General features: G+C 57.9%; 5 protein-coding genes across 5 annotated transcripts; all 5 read right to left on the bottom strand.

Annotated features, from left to right (window-relative positions):
- LBRM_17_0990 (conserved hypothetical protein) lies at positions 1 to 249 on the bottom strand (the record flags this gene model as incomplete). The annotated part of the gene is made up of 1 exon (XM_001563816.1): positions 1 to 249. A coding segment is annotated over one exon (249 nt), but the record flags the coding sequence as incomplete, so codon positions are not given.
- A 3,162-nt stretch (positions 250 to 3,411) lies between these two features.
- Positions 3,412 to 3,750, bottom strand: LBRM_17_0980 (conserved hypothetical protein; the record flags this gene model as incomplete). Its single annotated transcript, XM_001563815.1, has 1 exon — positions 3,412 to 3,750. The coding sequence occupies one exon, from the start codon at positions 3,748 to 3,750 to the stop codon at positions 3,412 to 3,414; it is 339 nt and encodes a 112-aa protein (XP_001563865.1).
- A 1,611-nt stretch (positions 3,751 to 5,361) lies between these two features.
- Positions 5,362 to 7,041, bottom strand: LBRM_17_0970 (conserved hypothetical protein; the record flags this gene model as incomplete). The annotated part of the gene is made up of 1 exon (XM_001563814.2): positions 5,362 to 7,041. The coding sequence occupies one exon, from the start codon at positions 7,039 to 7,041 to the stop codon at positions 5,362 to 5,364; it is 1,680 nt and encodes a 559-aa protein (XP_001563864.2).
- A 2,384-nt stretch (positions 7,042 to 9,425) lies between these two features.
- LBRM_17_0960 (conserved hypothetical protein) lies at positions 9,426 to 12,662 on the bottom strand (the record flags this gene model as incomplete). Its single annotated transcript, XM_001563813.2, has 1 exon — positions 9,426 to 12,662. One exon carries the CDS (start codon positions 12,660 to 12,662, stop codon positions 9,426 to 9,428), a length of 3,237 nt encoding a protein of 1,078 aa, XP_001563863.2.
- Positions 12,663 to 14,085: 1,423 nt separating this feature from the next.
- Positions 14,086 to 18,438, bottom strand: LBRM_17_0950 (putative formin; the record flags this gene model as incomplete). Its single annotated transcript, XM_001563812.1, has 1 exon — positions 14,086 to 18,438. The coding sequence occupies one exon, from the start codon at positions 18,436 to 18,438 to the stop codon at positions 14,086 to 14,088; it is 4,353 nt and encodes a 1,450-aa protein (XP_001563862.1).
- Between the last annotated feature and the right edge of the window lie 1,366 nt (positions 18,439 to 19,804).

The raw sequence follows: 19,804 nt of genomic DNA, 5'->3' as shown, positions 1-19,804 counted from the left end.
CTGCTCCTCCCGCAGAGCATCCACCTCTGCGCTCTCAGCAAAGCGGTCCGCCAAACGCTGCGCGCACAGCTCCTGAAGAGAGGGGACAAAGTAGGATGGTGCTACCTGCTGCTCGGTGGCGCTGAAGTCCTTCATGGCCTGGGTTCGCAGCTGCTCCTGCATGCGTATCGAGTGGAACTCGCTCTCCGCCAGCACCTGCAGCTGCGGCGCCACAATGCTGCGCTTGGTACGCAAGGTAGTATTCAACATTATGGCGATGGTGTGTGAGCGTGGATGAGCAAAGAGGTGAAGGGATAGCGTCTTTCTCTCCTGCTACTATGGCTGCAATAGCGCCACCAAGAGAGCGTCTTTGGGTACTCGCCTGTATGCTTCAATGTATGTGTGTGTGTGGGGGGGGGGGGGGTAAGTGGGGTGTAAGCAGACAGGTTGGTATCGCTGCTACTCAACGAAAAGGCAAATGCGATCGTGTAATGCACGACAGGGGGGGGGGGGCGTGAGTACTGTGCGAGAGAGAAAGGCGGAGAGAAAAATGGAAGCATGAGGAGGAACATAACAGAAAGAGGGAGTGGAGTAAAAGTCAGAATCCAAGTTGAGCGATAAGGGCGCGGCAGGTGAAGATTGAGAAACAAAAGGGAGCAGTTCGCTGAAGGACGAGAGAGAGAGAGAGACACAAGAGTGAGACGAGGACTTAGGCACACGAGTAGCATACGGTTCAGTACCTCACATCCCGGCCCCCCTCCCCTTCTCTCCTCTCACCCAACTCATTCCACCGCCAAGCTTCCCTTTACCTCTAGTTTTAAGTGCTCGTATGTGTCCACCTTGCTTTGCAGAGCTGTAGCACATAGGGAGCCATGCACATCTGAGACATGACTAGAGCAAAGGCAACAGAAGCGCCCCGCCAGCAGAACACGAGGCACGCTATCCGCGCTGTGAGAGGAGTCGCTGGATGGCTTGAGAGTGTGGTGCTGCAAAAGGGAAAAAAAAAGAGAGGGAATAGTCCATAAGAGCGGTGCATGGGGGGAGAGCGAGAGAGCGACACACACCCACACCATCTGTACAGAGATGCACGGAAGGGGGATGTGGGAGTGCGTGGATTTACGATCCAGCCAAGCCATCCAAGAAATACAGAGAAAGGGAGAGCAGAAACAAAAAAAAAAAGAGAAGAGGCAATAGAGTAAGAGAGTGTACAGAGAAAATAAGATGGAGAACAAAGCGTGTGTGATTTTATGCCTACGGTAGAACGTAAGCCTGAGTGGCTGAGATGGCAACTGCTGTTTGCAAAGTGAGGAAGAAATTTTAAGGAAAAAAGCACGTCATCAAGCTTGCGTCACTGCATTTTTGTATGAACAATGGCGCAGGCAATGTAACCTGCCTGCCCAAGCCGAGATCGAAGCACTGATAAAGGACCGCGACTGCAGGATCAACTTGCCTCCGTCGCCTACTATGTAAGTCATGCCCTCCACAAACCCGCGGGCAGGCTCATTCTTGACTTTCGAAAAGGCCTCAGTATCTTTCAACACGGTGGCCATGAAGAGCTCAAAGAGCTTTTCGCCGTTTAAACTCGGCACTCTACTCAAGGTGCTGATCGCCCTCGCCGGAAACCGAGCGGTGTCATCCTCGCCGACCCTGAACTCCGCCGCCGTGGACGACGGGGCAACCTCATCGTTGACACTTTCTATGGCGTACTTCTTGTACAGCTTGCTCACATTAACAGGAAGAGCGGGGCAGAGTTGGGGTGCGCTTAGCACACCAAGAAGGGAAGGGTGAGATTAGTACCGAGGAGAGAAATACTGGAAGAAGACAGCAGTGAACCCATTTGCAGAGGGATGGCGACTGTGGTTCTTTTGTTGCTGAGTAGCTGGTTGCTTGTGGTGATGGGGGTCATGGACGGAGGGGTGTTGTTAGATGAGAAGGGTACAGTAGCTGGCACCGTCGCCCTGCTCACGGTGTGTGTGTGTGTATGCGAGGGGGAGAGTTTGGCTAATGGAGCATTGAAGTGTTCCGTAGGATATGGCCACCGGAAACCGCGGCATAGATATCCATGAAGAGAGAACGAAGGAGAGAGGAAGTGTGCAGGGGGAGAGGGGGGGGGCGCAGCACGCGGTGTGAGGAAGAATGCACTCACACCAAAAAATCCGCACACGCACAGACAGACATCTCCGCTATAAAAGACTGTGCTGTTGCGATCAAACACTTATGCCATCACGCCGAATGAGGAACCACGATGAATTTGCCTGCGTGTGATTGTGCTTGCTTGTCTCTCAGAGTGGCACACAGTCATACGCACACGAACAGATGGGCCGAGTGTGTTTTTTTCTGTGGTTAGTGGTGATGATCGTCGTCGTCACGTACTCCGTAATCGGCTGTGGTTCACCCTCTTCCTCTGCACATCGCCTTAGCAGAACATGCGCATCCTCATCGAGGTGCCCTTAACAAGAAGCGAGAAGGGATGGGGAAATAAACAGAGGCAAAAGAAAAAGAGGCGGAGAGGCAGCAAAAAGAGCCCCCGAAGAGGGCACGGGTAGAGACTCAGAAAGAGAAGGCGTGAAAGGCATATCCACAGCACAAGAGAGTCAGAAAGAGCGAAAGGGGTGAAATGGAGAACAGAAATCGATCAAGAGATTGATGGAATGAAAAGGAAAAGAAATGGCGCATACGGGTGAAAGAAGAGTGAGGTTTTGGAGAGAAAGACAGAGCTAGCTTAGGAGAACACGAATTGAAGAAGACACGGCGTAAGAGATGAAAGGAGCCCAAATCATTCTCATCACGCCTTACACTCCACTCCTACTCACGCAACCTTGCGCTTCACATACACACAAACACCCGCCGTCTTCCCTTGTCTCCTCCACAGAGTCCCCACCTCCAGTCTTCATAGGGCTGCAATAGTGCATCAAGTAAGCCTGGTAAGGAGGGGCTCAAGGGGGGGGGGGGTGGAAGGGAAAAAAGGGAAGAGGTGGAGGCAGACTGTCCTCCATCGCGCCAGCTAAGGGAAAAGGTCAAAGGAAAAAAGAGGGGGGGTGTAAAAAAAAAGAGAAGTGAAGGCAACATAGTCTACTCAATATTGCACCTCTCACCACAACCCCCTCCCTTCCCCTCCCCTATCTGGGCCCCCCTCATGGCCACCAGCCTTCTCCGTCATGCGCCACCGATGCGCCCAACGGCAGAAGAGGGACAAGTCTTTAGAAAAAAAAGAAACCAAAACTCAACGCACAAACGGAAAGTCTGGCGACCGAACAAGAGGGGAAAAAGGGGGGGAGGAGGGAGGAAGACAAGAGAGGGAGAGAAGAACCGAAAAAAAAGGGGGGGTGCATCGCAGTGAAGAGAAATGCAGGTGAGCCTCGTGGGGAAGGTGAGGCCAAAAGATGGAGAGAACGAAATCAAAACAAAACAGAGAAAGGCGAGGAAACGCACCTATGCAGGCACAAACTCGATCGTGTGTGACTTGAGCTGCAGCACCAACTTGCCATCCTCCCGCAACGTGTATGTCACGCCGCTCGTGAATCCCTGGAGGAAGATGCCTTCAATAGCCATCAAGTCATCGCTGCCCGCCATCATCGTTGAGATGAGGGAACCAGAGAGCTTGTTCTCCTTGACCTTCAACACGCCGTTCATGATGTTCACCACTCGCGCGTGAATGCGAACGGCGCCGCTATTCGCGCCGGCACTGAACTCGACTGTCACGCCCGCCGGTGCAGGCACACCATCCATGAACTTAGCGGTGTACTTACCGTGTAAATCTTCAATGCCCATTTTCTGGCGGCACAAAGGGGTGCAGAGGGGGTAAGGAAGAAGGGCAGGGGGGGGGGGGGGGCGACGACTCTTCTGTAGAGAAAGGCAAAATGAAGGCACTAAAATTGTGTTTGCTTGTGTTTCTTTTGCTTCGGTGTAACAGCAAGCGCAGGACTGCGTCGCTGTGCTGCGCCTTTCGTTCGTTTGCCGCTCTTCTTGCTGAATGAATTCACTTGGCTTGTGGTACTGCTGGCAGTCGACGCGAGAGAGTGTGTGCGTGTGCTGGTGTGTGACGCTCGTTAGGCAGAAAGTGAGAGACAGGGAGAGAGAGAGAGGGGGGGTACAAATAGAAAGTTAAGGGGGGCTCCTCCTCGGCGTCGCCATGCTCTGCCACTCCGCAGGAGTCGAACTCCACTCCACTCACCCCGGCCTGGCACGGGTCCGCCTCCTTGTGCGAAGCAGCGGTAGTCACGCAGTTCAGCAATGCATCGACTCAGCCGTCTTAGCAGGAACCCTGCCCAACACAACCCGCCCACCCCCTGCTTTGCAAATCACCTCATCGTCACTCCAGCTATGCTGGTCTCCACCCCGTGCCTCTCTCAGGGTGGCCCAGGCTCCCGAGCAGTGAGCACTCGACGTTGGATGAGATGCGTTTGAGTCACGCTGGCACTCGGTTCATCATGTGGGTGGGGCAAACGTGTGCACTGTCGCAGGGCGCTCCGATGCCGCGCAACCGAGGACCTGGCCGTCGACATCAGCAGCGATACACCGCTCTGGCCTCGCTACGTCACAGGTACTAGAGCCAGTCACCACCAGAAATGGTTCGGCGTTGGCAGGGATAGGGGGGCAAGCCTGGCTTCCCCATACAGAGTGGGGGTACTGGACCCTAAGATACGAAGCTCCGCTGTTCCCCGTCATCAGGGAAAGCGAGGTAGAGGAGAAAACCCTCCGGTGCTATGAAACCGTGGAAATCTTCAAGGAGGAAAGCTGCAAACAAGGAGGCGGCGTGCAGAGGTGTGCAAGACAACGATACAAGCACCGCGGATGAGTGTGGTGATGGGGTACGTGGCTTCTCTCTCCCAGTGACGATGCTAGGATGAATGTGTGTGGGGCAAAGTTGTGGGGGGGGGGAGTGACGCGAGCATCTAGACGGCAAGCGTGAAGGCAACAGAAGACCACAAGAAAGCGGCTCTGAGGACAGCCGAGTCCATCTGACACGGAGGTCGGTGCGGGTACATCGGTGAGCCACGTGATGGAGAGGGGTGAAAGCAAAGGTACATGAAAACAAACCAAAAAGACGATGACAGGAGGAGCACAGGACAACACAGAACAAAGCGACAAGAAGAAAGCGAGAACGAAAGTCGCCTAACGGGGGGGAAAAATGCAGGTCGTGAGGAGTGCGATCCTCGTCAAAAACACCATCGTTACACAGACACGCGTACACGAGAGAGAGAGAGCCATGCGTAGCGTGTGGAGGGCATGGTGAAGAAAGTTGCCGAAGAGAGGGGGGGGGGGGGGGCGAAGTGCCACAAACACATAAATAAAGCGGAAAAAAAGAGTGCCAAAGCTGAGAAAGGCCCCGAATACCTCCAGCAGAGGGTTCAGCAACGTGAACTTCAAAAGAAAAAAAGGCTAGAAGCGACGAACCCAACGAGCCACGCAAAGTGCCACAACTACACACGCTACAGCCCCAACACAGATGGGTAAAGTCATCGCAGTAGCTGAAGAGATGTCAAGCACACCTCTCACTGGGACTTCTACACCCTCTTCTGTCATTTCGTGCTTGTGCCGCTGGTCAGCAGTGAGCTGTCGGTTAAGCAGTGGAAAGACGCGACGGCTTACACTATCGTACGCCTGCAGCGACGCCACAGGTAGATGGGTGAGGCGGAAGAGAACACTGTCCTCTTCATCGCTTCTGCCGCGTGAGACGCCGGCAGCGTCAAGTGGTTCGTGAGTCCCTCGTGTAGCACCAGAACGCTGCCGACCGACGGCGCACACGTCCATCCAGGTGACACGGCGATCAAACGACAACTGAGGAGTCACTGGGCGTACGTCTAGCAGCACACCACTGACCACGTCGCGCTCAGAGGAGGGTACCATCACAGCAGCAGTGAGTGCCGCGTTTGGTGGAAGAGCTGCTTCACCTAGCATCTCAACGCCATTGCAGGCTTGCCCAAGCTCACTGTAGAGGGTAGCCAGTGTCTGTGAGAAAAGGCGCTGAACGCGCCGCCTACCCTCCTCAAGCATGCCAGAGCCTTTCTCGTCTGCAAAGAAGAGCGGCACGACATCCACCTCTGCGCCGAGCTGCTCGACCAAGGCAAGCCTGCCTTTGAAGAAGAAGCCGCGCACCATGACTGTGTGCTGGAGTCTACCTGGGCGAACGAAGGTCAGTGTGTCCCAGGCATCACCAGTGAGTCGAAAATGGTCCGCTACTGTGGCGTGGACGTCGGCACTGTCTGGCTTCTTTTTGTGCAGCAGTGCAACGACTTTTGCACGAAGATCGTCACACGTCATCGCAACAGCGCTGGTCAACTCAGTAAAATAGTGATCAAGCGCAGCAGCAACCACGTAGCCTGCGTTGTCCACGCTCAACAGAGAAGGTGCATTGGGAACGGGTTCAGAGGAGGATTGGGGCATCTGCGTTACCCTTACTTCGAAGCCATCCATCATCGCCATGTCTTCCTCGATGGGAAAAACGCAGAGAGTCCCGTTCCCGAAGCAGCAGTACCTCACGCTATCAGTACAAGAAGACGGCGCTGTGGAATACACTTCCTCGAGCATCCTGTTAAACGCCGCATCGTATGCAGGACTTACACGCCTCCATCCCTTCCACACGTCCGACAGCCTCTTGAAGGCTGCCAAGGGCAACGCTGCGTCGGGCGTCCAGCAACGAAGCCATGGCGAGCCCTTTTCTTTCATACGTGGCGCCCACCACTGGCAGTTGGCATGAGCGCCCATCGCTCCTACACTCACAGTGCACGCAGTGGTCATCGGGTCACCAGTCGATACGGCAGATGGGGCTACAGCCTTTTCTTCCGCTTGAAACCGCGCTATATACTCGATAAATCTGGGATCACGCAGAGAAGACAGCTCGCTTTGGTTAACAGAAGCACGCAAATGAGAAAATGTCGCCTGCTCATCGATCTCACGATGCACAAAGCTGCGCAAGTCGCTCCTCAAGAGTTCTTCTTCAGCACGGTACTTGTAAAGAAGATCGCGAATATCACTAGTCTCTGCAACAAACACTTCCACTGCCCCATTCGTGCCTGAAGAGGGTGCCCCGCCATCCTTCTTGCAACGCGGTGTTGCCATTGATCCAAAAGAGACCGCGCTACTCCTTAATGGACACCGATCGGGAAGACAACAAGACGAGAAAAAGGTCGAGAGAGTTCATTCTCTGGCATGTGGAAGCCCTTCACAGAGAAATAGCAATCGCACGATAAGGAGTACCGAAGTGACAGTCCTCTCATGTTCGATTCGCAGTTTACTTTTTTTTTTTTGCTTTCATCAGGGCGCCGCCATGAAGGACAGCGACACGACACTCAGAAGTCTCAAAGCACATCGATGATGTTTCCTCGAACAGAAAGAGATTGAGAGACGGCGTCACGCACACAAACATGTTTCTCTTTCGATGTGTGATTCGACCACGAGCAGGTCAACGAGTACGCGCATACAACTACAGCCCACCTGCACCTCCGTCGCGCCACGGCTAAACCCTGGTCGTTTAGCACGAGCCGTCCCGCCGCTGAATCGAGCCATGCGCCTGGCCGGCTCTTCCCGCCCTTTCTCGCCCCTTCCTCGGATGCATGCTGCACGATCGGCGCCACACGGACCTGGATGAGCAGCACGCCTCGATCCGAGCGGGCCGCGCCCACAGTCCGGTTCGAGGGCGGAAGCCGTGGCGTCAGCTCTGCGGGCAACAGGGGGGAGGGGGGTCTAGGCGCATGCCGGATGAGCTCCAGGAGGAAGTGGAGCAGCTGCACGCCAGGGCCCTTGGAGACCCTGTGCCCTGCATGCCAGGCTTCGCCCCCCGTCACACCTCAAGTGGCAGCGTCCCGTTATGTGGTCTGGTGGGTCTCCACATTGGAGCCTGGAGGACTTGATGGTGTCCCCATTCGGGTTGTTCTCGTCACGCCTCCGGCATCTGTACCACATCAGCCCACCCACTCGGCTGTAGGCGATGCCGCATGCGTCGCGCACATGCGCTCTGGCGTCGATTGAGGTGCATCTCCTCGCACCTCTCCGCTCCATCATCCACGCCCTCCTCACCGCTGGATGCACTGCTCGGATGTGATACGCCATGCCAGCCGTGCTTAACAGCGCGTGCGCACGGTGCTCGCATTTGCACATCTCGGGACCTGCTCCAGGCCAACGCCGTTGCCTGGGTGGCTCACTGCCCCGACCCTCCGTTGCCATCGACGCCGCAGGGCGCGTCTCTGGGTGGCCTGCTCGCATGTGCCGCCACAGGTCGGGCGCTGCCATGAGTCTGTGGCGGCAGTGGCACCCCGCCCTAACCCTAGCCCGCACGCCTTCGATCGCAGCGGGGGTATCCAGCGGAAGGTGCCGCGGATAGGCACGCGCCTGCGCACAAAGAGCTCACACCACGCCGTCCCGGACGGGTACAAGGGGTCAGCGACAGGCACCAGACGGGCAAAGCCCGCGCAGCACGGGCGAGATGGGCACAGTGAGGTCGCTTCATGCTAGGCCGCAGCGGGAGATGAGGCATGCTTGGGGCCTCGAGCGGCCCACGAGTCTCGCGTGGCATATCGGGCACAATTCCGGGTCGGATGCCCCCATAGCAAGCACAGGTGGGGTGGGGCACCACAATGCCAGCGCAGTAGCGGGCAGCGCGCCATGCCGTCACTGCCAGTCGCCCGCCGCTGCAGGAGTCCAAAGTGCGGACAGGTGCTGCTGCGCAACAGGGCGAGCATGGTCTCTGGCAGCCTCGTAGGCACGGCATCCTCCTTCCTTGGCGTGGAACGCTGGCCGCCATGCAACTGCCTCGGTTCGTAGTGAGGCGATCCAAACGCCATCGTGGCCGCACGTCTCTTCGGTATGCCACCAGCCCAGACCGGTCCAGCGACACCAAGAGTACGCAACCGTGTCCGACGGCAGGCTGCGGGCTGCTTGGCCTCCCCGCAAAGGGTGGGGCGCAGTAGACACTGAGATGCCGCGCACTGAGGTGGCCGGCATCATTAGGGAGGATGAAGTGCTCCGTAAGATAGAAATGTCGCTTTTTTTATGTATGGAAGAGAGAAGAGGGGCACAAGCGATGCCAGCGAGCCGCCGATAACGCCTGAGCTCAAGGGCATACCTCTCTTCACTCTTTCCTTCGTCCTACCCTGCTCACTCCCACCAGCATTTCACCACGGCCCACTTCAGCGTTTCTCGATCGTTTGCACAGTCCCACACACCATGTGGGAGGTACAGTCCCTAAGAGGACATCTTCCCCGATATCAACGCACCGCCAAGCGTCAACGCTCATCCATTTCACACTTGTGCTCATTGCTCAGCTGTGTTTGGGGAGAAGTAGGAGCGTCGCGACGGGTGGTGCAGCCAACTCCGCACTCTCTGCCACCATCACAGATGTGCGCAGAAAGAAGCACACGCAGCCACACGCCTGCAGGCACAATAGTCAAGGGGCCTCACGTCAACGTTCAACCATACGTGCAGGACACACGTGCAGCGTACCCTTCTCAGCACTGCGGCAGAAGCGCGCTCTCCGTCAGCTCCTTCCAAGCCGCACGCACCGACTCCAGCTGCGCGGCGGCGTAAGGGAAGCGCGCACGGGCCGCAGCGTTGCCGAGAAGAATCAAACGCGTCGGCGTCTCGATACGGAAGAAGGGACTCTGCAGGAGGTGCTGGTGTCCGTCTACGTAGGCCGACTCCATCGCCGCGCAAAGGACATGGGCGAGGCAGTACGGCGACTCACGCAGGATGCGCTCAGTACTCAGTTGTGCAGAAGTAGAAACAACAGCAGCAGCACTGCTGTCACACCGACAATCGCTGCCGAGGCGTTTCGCGGCTGCCGTGGGCGTTGGTTGATATGTCGTTGGGGGTTGAGTGCTTGTCACAGCTGCTGCTGCCGTCTTCTCCGCGTCTGTCAAGTCATGGCTGGGCAGTAGAATGAGGAACAGCAGGCTCTGCGCCGACTCCTGCGCACGCGCCAGACAGGAGAGCAGATGCGTCGCCATGTGCCGAAGAAGAGTTGTGTCAAAGGGCGGATTGACTTCGACGTGGCATCCCTGCGACGCTGCAGCGGAGTCGGTCAGACTCGGCGCTCGTTGGGTGGGAAGGTCGCCGCCGGCACCACCAAACTGGAGGTCGAAGAAGGACCCCATGCTGCCAAAGTGTCTGTCTGTGTCAGGAAACAGAGAGCCAAACTGAGGCAGCTGCGTGTTCAGCGGCGACGCGAACGCCTCTGCGCTGATCTCGAAGGTGGCGGCGAGGTGCTCCATCACCGGCGGCGGCACAGCCGCTTGTGGGCCTTGGTTGCGCCCGTGCTCCCCGAAAAGCGTACGATACCGAAGGAGAAGCGTGAAAAATCGCGCAAGAAAGACCCGCTCTGCTGCTGTAGTGGTGGTGGTTGTCAGAGTGCTGATGGGAATTGCAGTAGTTGCGAGAACACCAGTTGGCGGATCGCCATCGGCCAACAACAAATCAGGCGAAGCGGCGATTGGGTGATCGATCTGTCGAGAAGACGGTGCTGCTGGGCAAGGGACCTTCTCAACAACGACCGGCACTGTCGACGGTAGAAGTGCACTCCCTGCATGAAGCACCACAGTGCTCCAGCTGGAACCACATGGCACTTCGCTGTTAGCGCCAGAGGTTCCTGACGCTGTTAGAGTTGAAGCAGCTTGCGGCATGCCTGTAAGGCGTGCCATGAGCGACGTCGCGAGCCGTGAGGACGATGAAGTCAGAGGAGATGTGCGCGTCTGCGACGCTGTGCGATTTTGCGCACCCGCCTCACTGCTTTCCTCGCTGGCGTCTCGCTCTGCCTCTCGCTGCGCCAGCGCAGCGGAACGCGTCATGTCGTAGAGAGCAGCCAACTTCCAAGCAGAGCGGAGCAACACCTCCACTGTTGGCGACTGTGTCTCCGTGGTTGTAGCAACACGGTGGCGGTCTTGCGCTGGCTCCTCACCATCCACTGTGTCCCTTCTTCGCTTTGCGTGGACAACAGGGGAAGCTCCTGTCTCTTGCAGAGGGGGTTGTGCCAGCGTTGAGGAAGTGGGTGCTGCAGTGGGTCTGTCTGTGTCCCACTCGCTTGCTGGTACGTCGGTGGTACAGTCCGCCGCACCCTCCAGTATTAGAGCGCGAAGCTGCAGAGATCCTCGAGCATGGTCCACACGAACCTGCAGCGACACCGCGAGTGCGCTAAGCCCCGAACACTTGGCAGAAGCGACAGCCGTGCGGGTCATGGCAAGCGTAGCAGCTTCTCTCACAGGGGCGCGTTGCAGTGCAGATGAACAGTTCTCAGCGGCTATTGCTCGATCAATGCGTCTCGCCAACTCCAGACGCCGCTGCCGTGCGCACAGGGAAAGCCGCACGGCCAGCGCCGCTGCGACCTCCGATGGGCTGGATACACCTGTTCTTGTGCCGGCTCTCATACCCCTACTGTCAATGTCGCAGTCAGAGGCGGCGATCTCGTGCGAGATGCGACGGACTGCGAGGCCATTTTGTCGCTGTCGTTGGACCGCACGCAGGAAGAAGACATAGACGCTGGTGTTGACGCCGCGTTCGCTGTAGAGCTCGTCACAGGGCAAAAGTGGGTCCACATAAAGCGCCGCAGGAGGACGCAGCAGCAACGCGTCGCGGTCGACGCGCTCACTGGCAATGCCGCTCTCCATGGAGTCGGTAGCAGCAGGGATCGCAGTAGGTGGACTTACCAGCACTCTTTCCGCCCTCCCCTCACACACTTCCTCCGCCGTGAGCGGTACGACGTCCACCCAGTACCTCCCGTGTGCCATCGTCGCCGTTGTACGCACACGGAAACGCGCTTGAGGATGCGGCGCAAGCTCTGCCTCTGAAAGGGACACAGACGTGCAGCCCAGAAACGAGGATGGTGATGCAGCACCGCCTCTCTCCGTCATCATCTGCGCTGGGGAATATAGTGGTACCGCCGGAGCTACCTGGGCGGCAGTCTGGCCACCGCCAGGAGTGGAAGCAGTAGTAGGAAGAGCAGCTGTTCCAGCGTTCGTTGCCTGCTTCACGACGGTGGCCCCTACGTCGAGTGGTGTGACGCGGCGCCGGCAATCCCACTCAGAGAAGTTGTGAAAAGTGTGCTGATCCACCTCGCCGAGGCTCTGCATGACCCATCGAGGTGGCATCTCAAAGAACTCCTGATGAGTTACGAGGGGCGGAGAGGAGCGGTGGAGATGAAACACGACCGGCGTCGCTGGAAGAGGGGGCGACGACGGTGTGGAGCTGCACTGGTGTCCGCTGACGCCGGCCACCGTTTCCTCGGAGAGTCCGCAGAGTCGGCGCAGGTCTGTCTGTGTAAGTGCTGTGAAGGCGGCGTGACGCCAACACTCTGCGGCCACAGCGGTTGCCACACAGGCTTCGTCGTCCCGGGACTGCCAGTGGGCCGACACAGAGGGAGAGACCCTCGGAGCGCTGGACTCCATGTAGCCTGGGCAGGTGTCATCAATCAGTGAGGTGGAATGAAGATAAAACTCGGTGCGAGAGCACCGGCGTAGCGTGTAGTGCAGTGGAGACGTCAAGCGAGGCGGTGAGGAAGGCGACTTGCTGGCCATGTCAGACGTAACAGTGCTACCGCTCTCAGCCTCCACAAGGCGACCGTCACGCACGCCATCAGAGAGCGGTGACGGCAGCGGATGGGCGTAGCGCTTGGCGAGCGCCTGCTGCATGATCAGCGCCACTCGATTCCGCTCAAACACCTCCGCCACGCCATCGCGTTTGGTTCGCACATGCATACGGAGTTAAGGAGGGGGGCGTGTGCCAGGTATGTGGCGGCTACCAAATTCTTCACAGGTGTAGGGCGGCACAAATGAAAGCAGCTGAGTGCGTGTGTGTCCCAAGAGAGAGAGAGGGGGGGCAGAAGGAGGCAGAAGCGAATGATGGCGGTTATTAGAGGAAGAGGCAGTCACAATGCTGTGGAGAGCGAGAGAGGAACAAGTCGATGGAGAGAAAGGAGAGGAAGAGGGGGGAAATAAAGGGGAATCGTAATCGACAAAAGATCCATCATGATGAGTTCACCTCGTTTTGCCTATCCACCCCGATACCCGACCTCCTCACCACTATCCTTCTCAAATTCCTGACGTTCTCCCCTCCAGGTCTGCCTGGGGCTGAAGTACTGTAACTCGCCAAGAAATGGGAAGGCCAGGGAAGAGAGAAGAGAGAGTCCTGTCCTCTCTAGCCTCCCATTCAACCTCCACCCCTTCTCTGCCCAATCATCAAGCAGCACACGTCGGCTCGCATACGCTGGCAGGCTGCTATGGGGATATACTTGTGCACATGTATCGTCTCCAATCAGTGCCCACGCCAAAGAGGAAACAACCGAGCAAACCGAAACGCTCCGTAGGTGGACTTTGGGTCGCCGTCGCTTAAGTCTACTTTGCGGCTGAGAGGCTGCTGAGGGCAACACCATCCCTCTCTGCTGGGGAGGAGGTAGGGGGATCGTGCTGCTACCATATGAGCCTTCTACTTTTCACTGCGTGTTTGTGTACGTGCTGGTTCGATGGACGTCATCGTCGCCCACCAGTCACCGTCAAGCAAGAGAAGCGAAAAAAAATCGTTCTTCTGCGCTTCCCCCCTCCCTGTATGGCGGCAGCGGCTGTCGTCGTCTGCTCTCATCTCAGGAAGAGGAAAGGAGAGGCGTGGAAGCTCAAAGGAAGAAGACAGCAAAGCAGCGATGGAAAACGAAAAAATACACCCGCACACTCCTACATTGGCACACACATACACACACACATACACACACATATACATATACATATACATACATATACATACATATATACATATACATACATATATATATATATACATGCGCGGCGTGGAGAAAGGAAATGGTGACAAGAAGAGAGGATGGGAGAAGAAAGACAGGGGATCAGCGACTGAAACAAAGACGCACAGCACACAGCGTCAGGAAGATCATGGAAGAGGCGGAGAAGGGAAGGAGGAGCCAAGTGCGTAGCAACTTTGCGCACCATCATTCCCGCCTCTCTTTTGCTCTTAGTGCCCACGTGTCTTCATCTCCTTATCCCGTCCTTTACTCACACTACACACACAGCACAGGCGTCATCACCGCAGATGGCAAAATTAACCGATTCACGAGAGGGAGATGTGCGCCACAAGGCGAGAGAGGTGCTGAGAGAAGAAAGACTGCCCTCCTCCTTATCTTTGTTGAGCACCTCGTTGAACGCCTGTCACGGGGGTCCGCGCGCTGTTGGAGGGGCGTGCAGACGTGACAAGCGTAGACCTGTCTACAGGCGGCAACACCTCACATCCGACAGCGCCCGTGCTGGAATGCGCACTCGAGCTCGGTGGAGGTCCACCACCTGAAGCAATGGGAGTGCCGTCACCGGGTTGCTTCACTTTACTGTTACTGAGACGTCGGTAGTAGCCTCCACTCGTGATGCTATTGACAGGGGTGCTGCTGCTGCTGGTGGTGCGGTCCACTGGTGGGGATGTACGGTTTTTAGCCCTGTCTCCAGCACCACTTACATTACTGCGTAGCGAGTGCAATCTTGCGTGCTCAGCGGTACCGGAGCTGCCAATGGAGCAACTAGCACAGGCAAGCCCAGGAGACTGCCCGCTCGCGCCGCCACGAAGGCCGCTGGTGCTGGACTCGGCGTTAGCAACGTCTTCGCGGGGCTGCGGCGACCGTTGCGGACGTAAGGCAGCGTCAGGAGAAGCTTTATCGCCCTTCGCAGTGTTAGCACTCGCATGCAGGTCCAGAGAAGGTCTATCTAAAGACTGCGGCTGCACACTGAGTCGTCGTTTTGGTGGTGAGGTGGGCTGCGTCTGCAACGGCAGGTCACCTTCACTCGCTATGGCGCCGGACATCATGCTCTGCCGCCGCTGCTTGTTCCCCTCCATGCGGTCTTGGCGTTCCTGCCGCAGCCGTTGCTTGTCGCGCTCCTGCTCGTACCGCTTGCAGAAGTTGGATAAAACCCGCAGCACCTCATTCAGAGAAAATGTCTCTTTCTTTTCGCACAGAAACTCTCGCAGGCGCTCCGCCTTCCCGTTAATCGACTCCGCGAGCTTCTCGACGCGCTCCAGCACCGGCAACGAGCGGTAGATAAACTTACCTAGCACGTTCGTCCAGCGTACGTCATTCTTCAGTTGCTCAATCAGAAGCTTACACTTCTGCAGGCGACCCCGCAGCTTCTTGAGCTCCTGCTCAATGCTGGCAACGTCGATGTCGCAACCCTCGTCGACGGTCGGCATCAGCTCGCTCGAGATCTGTTGTAGGTGCGGGTTCACCGCTTCTAACATTTCAGCCACGTATTGCAGCAGGGTGCCTTTGCCGTCTGTTGTCCTGAAGTTCATGATTTGCGGCAGTTGCGTGATGGGGAACCCCTTGGCACCTTGGAAGCGGCTTCCAGTGTTGAGGAAGTTACTCACCTCGAGAAGATAGTACAGCAGATCCGGCAACGATGGGGAGGCAAAGATGGCGTCAATCGCCTTGTCCGCCTTACTCAGTTTCTGCTCCAGGTACTCGAGTCGCCCATGCAACTCGTACCGTAGGCTCCAGGCGTGGATGCGCTCGGCATAGAGGTCAATGTGCTGCGTCATTAGGAAGAAACGAACCGATGGAGGCAACTGCTGCTCCTCTGCACGCCTCCACGGGCCACCGTGCTCCAGCTGCGCCCGCGCAATTGCCTCGAAGTCGTCTGCAGTGGGTATGATCTTGAGAAGGCCGGAAATCCGCTCCTCGCCAAGCGTCAGTGTATCAAATGTCCGTACACTCGCCTCGATCTGCTGAATTGGCAGCCGAATGAACTTCAGCACAATCCCAACGTTGCGGTCACGGTTGGGATCGAGAATGGGCTGCGCACGCGCCGCCGCCTCCTCCTCCTCCATCGTGTGCTTCGGTGCCGCCTTCGGAAAGAGAGCAAGCAGCTTATGGCGCGCCCCAGCTGTCAGCCCGATGGGTCGCGCAGCCTTGAAGATGGCGTCATCAGAGTCGCCAACGGCACCGTTGATCGGCACATTGCGCGTGGTACTGCTGTTTGGTACGGGGGCTGCTGCAGCGCTCGCGCCCTTTCCCTGTGGCAGCAATGGCCCGTTCCCCATTTGTGGCGGGGGCGGCGGGGGCGGCGGTGGGGGTGGTGGTAGTTTGGGCCCCCCTGTCGGTGGAGGAATGCCAGGGGGGGGTGGTGGCGGCAGCCCCGCAGGAAGGCTTGGTGTGCCACTGCCTCCTGGGGGTAGTGGCGGTGGCGGTGGCGGCGGACAGCTAGCGGGACCAACTGCCTTGTACCCTGGCGGTGGCGGGGGTGGAGGGAGACCGGGAGGAAAAACAAGGTCTGCCGCAGTCGGAGCCATGGCGGTGCTCCCATGTGGTGGTGGTGGTGGAGCCATCAGTGTTGGCGTCGAGACGCCGCTGGCGGACACGGTTGAGCTGTTGCTATCAGCGCTGCCCTTCGGCCAAAATGCCCGAACAGAAATCGCGTCTACAAGCTCCGAGGACACCCGATGTTGGTGCTGCTGCTGGTGGTGCTGACCTTTGTCCTGCTCGCTCTCTGTGCTCTTGCCAAGCTGACTAAGGACAGTCCTCACCAGGCTCTCAGTGTGAGGCGAGTGCAACGGCTGGCCAGCAAGCTGCTGCGACGCGCTGAGAGCGGACCCAAGCGCTACGGATGCAAAGTACGCGCCACTACCCCCTGCCACGTTGCCGCCTGCGCTGGTCCACAAGTTCTCTGCCCTCCTTGCCTCTGCAGCGGCGCCTGAGCCTCGATAGTCATTCAGGTTCACCGCCGCAACGCTCGAACGGCGAGGGGCAACCACCGCGGCAGAGCGCGGTGATGGTGGTGTGCATCCACTGGAGTGCCCGATGGCACTGCTGTCGGCAGTGGAGGCGCTGGGGGAATTGTTGAGGGCAACGGTCGAGCTGCCAGCTGCGGCAGCGCTGCCACCGGTTCGCACCGGATGTTGCGACGACAGCTCAAGGTGGCTTGCGAGGTGTGTCGACACATTCGTCGCCTCTCGCGACAGTGATGGTCGACGCGCGCGCAGAACAGGTGGTGTTGCACGTTGACTTGTGTCGGCGACGGCTGCCGCGGACGGCGACCCGTGCGAGGAGACCCGCATAACGCTCTGACGAGCTGCATTCGATGGATAGCGTGTCTCACTGGCACCGCGGTCGGAGAATGAGGGCGTCGCTATGGACGTTACAGGGGGAAGCGGTGGTGTCTGCGGGCAACGCGGGGCATGTGCCTTGTCCGATCCACGCGACGCGGTCACGTCCGGTGTAAGTGGCGATGGTGCAGTTTTGGTGAAAAGAAGAGTGCTCAAAGTGGATGCGGTTGGAGTCGAGCCCTCGCTCTGAGACACTCGCTGCTGTGAGTTCAGAGTATCGAAGGCCTCACCACCGCTGCGATAGAGCTGAAACTCCTGCGGCGACAGACTCGTCGTCACGACGTCCTCGCCGGTGGTGAAGTTGGGGATCATCGCGGTGCTGCTTCTGACGCCGACGGCGCCGTTGAGTTTGTAGTACGCCGCCTCGATCTCTTTGCGGTGGTCCGGCCGCGGCCGTGACCCGCGCGTCGCAGCGACACGAGCAAAGATGCTGTTCATGGCATCTCTGTTGCTCTTCTTGGACGCTGTGTGACCCTCCCGCAAGAAAACACGCGCGTTTGCCATGTTGCCGTCTGTCAGCTGCAAAGCCGTGCGGATCTCGTCCGTAGTGCGGTCCGGGAACTCCGACTGTAACTGATGCACCTCACCACTGGGGCTTTCCCCTAGACGCTGCAGCAGCAGAGGCAGCTGCTCAGCTTCTGTGGGTGTGAGGACCTGTTGGCGCGACGCCGTGATATCGCTCGGTAGTGAAATGGATCGCCGGCCAGATTTCTGCGCGAGGATGGCGGCCGCCTCCTGCGCGTCACCGCTGGTCACATTGAGCGTCCGCACCACCTCGCCCTCCCACTCCTGTGGCAGCTCGAGGAAAAGAAGCAGCCGGCGTACCGTCTCCTGTGTTCCAAAGTGCAGCACATCAATGTTCGCCGGAGAGGCTAGTTGCGCATCTGCTTCACTCTGAAGGATTGCCAGCATGAGGTCGGTGTCGCCCTGGGCAGCGATCATGACGTCACGCACGTGTTCTGCAGTGACGCCGTGCGCCTCTGCTACGGACTGCAGGTAATCCTTCGATACCTCCACCGTGTTCGGCCGCGAGAAGCGGCGAAGGGACACGTTTGGCCCGCTCGCTGTCGGCGAGCCACGCCGGCGCCACTCGCTCACCGAGGGACGGCGGAGTTTCTGCAACGACATAGAGATGGAGGTGCTCGGCTGCGGCAGGATCGCGTCGTCAATGCGCACGCTGCTACGTCGCCGGGGATGATCCGGCGACCTCACTCGAGCAGGGGTGTTTGGCGAAGCAATGGGCTCCCCTACGTCGACCATTACGCTGTCGGCGTCCATCACACGGGAAACGGTGAAGTTGCTCTCCGGGGTTACATCCTCTCCGGCCCGCGCGAACTCGACAGACGTGCACGACCGCCGTATCGGGGGCGGGCGGCGGAAGGACATGGTTGCACGTCCCCTCCCCCTGCGCTACTCTAACACGGACCCCACTTGTTTTGGTCGCGTTACTCCACCACAGGCACGCGCGGACCCCGCCGTGGCGATTTTGCTTCTCCTTTGTTGTTGCGGTTGTGACGGGCACAGTGATGGGGGGGGGTGCAACCGCGTCTTATCCTGCGTTGGGACGCCTTGAGCCCTGACTTGTCTCTAAGGGTAACTGACTCGCCTGGACAGTCGCACACAAACACGAGCACAGGTAGAGGTTGGCCTACTCAACGACGGAGCTGAGCGGTACAGTGGTGAGGAGGAAAAGATATGAGGGAGCAGAAGAGGATGCCGAAAGGTCGGCTTTCAAGTGTGCAACATAGATGGCAGGGACAAGGTGGCAAACAACGAAAAAGATGGACGACAGAGCACGCAGACAGCGGGTTAGAAGGGGGGCTGTGGGGTGTGAGAGGGGGAGGCGAAGGCAACCAGAGGAAGAAGAAACGAGGCTGTACAGCGAAAAACAACACCGACAACGAAATGAGAAAACAAGCCAGAGACGAAGAGAGAGAGAGGAGGGGGAAAACACAGAAAGAAGCCAAGATGAGGGTGTGCACAGCGAGAGAGAGAGAGCGAGAGGGAGAGGGAGAGGGAGAAGAAAAGAGAAGGACAGAGGAAGATCTACAGCAGCTAAAGAAACACCAAAGAGCGAGAGAAAGAGAAATGGGGGAAGTGGCCTCGTACGAGGGCGCTGTTTTTCCGCCCGCCCTCTCCTCCCTGTTTTCTGTTTCGTGTTTTCTTCTCCTCCCCCTTCGCTCACTCGCCTTCTGGGTGGCGAGCACACTTCCTTTCCGGTGGGCTCGGGTGACTTTCCTGCTCTGATCGCTTCCCTCCGCTTTGTTGCGCCTCTTGTTTGTTTCGTCGTCTCCGGCTTACCTTTCCTCTTTCTCCTCCTCCCCGCCCTGCCCGTTGAAGGAATTGGCCAAGAGCACACACACACACACAGAGACCGCCCTTCGCAGAGGAAGGAGGGGAAGAGCAGTGCCGTCGCACACCCACACAGACCAGAGCGACTATGCACTTAGCCCTACTGTGAAATATGTGGAGAGTGAGAGTGGAAGAAGGAAAAGAGAGACGAACGAGAGAGAGGCAGGGCTACCACACACAATGAGAGAGAAGAGGAGCACGACTGCATTCAAACAAGCGCATGCACCGCTGATGAAAGGAAAACTCCCCAGTAGACGATGAGACGAGCAAAACTTTCAAGAAAGTGGAAGGAAAGATCGAGAAGAACAGAGGGAGAGCGCCGCGCACACACACACACACTTGCATTCACTTACACGAGAGAGGGAGAGAAGGCAAACAAGAGAGAACCGAGATGAAAAAG

This window comes from Leishmania braziliensis, chromosome 17 (assembly GCF_000002845.2).
Source record: "Leishmania braziliensis MHOM/BR/75/M2904 complete genome, chromosome 17".
Lineage (NCBI taxonomy): Eukaryota > Euglenozoa > Kinetoplastea > Trypanosomatida > Trypanosomatidae > Leishmania > Leishmania braziliensis.
The sequence above is the reverse complement of the archived record's forward strand: the minus strand, read 5'-3'. Positions and strand labels throughout refer to the sequence as shown.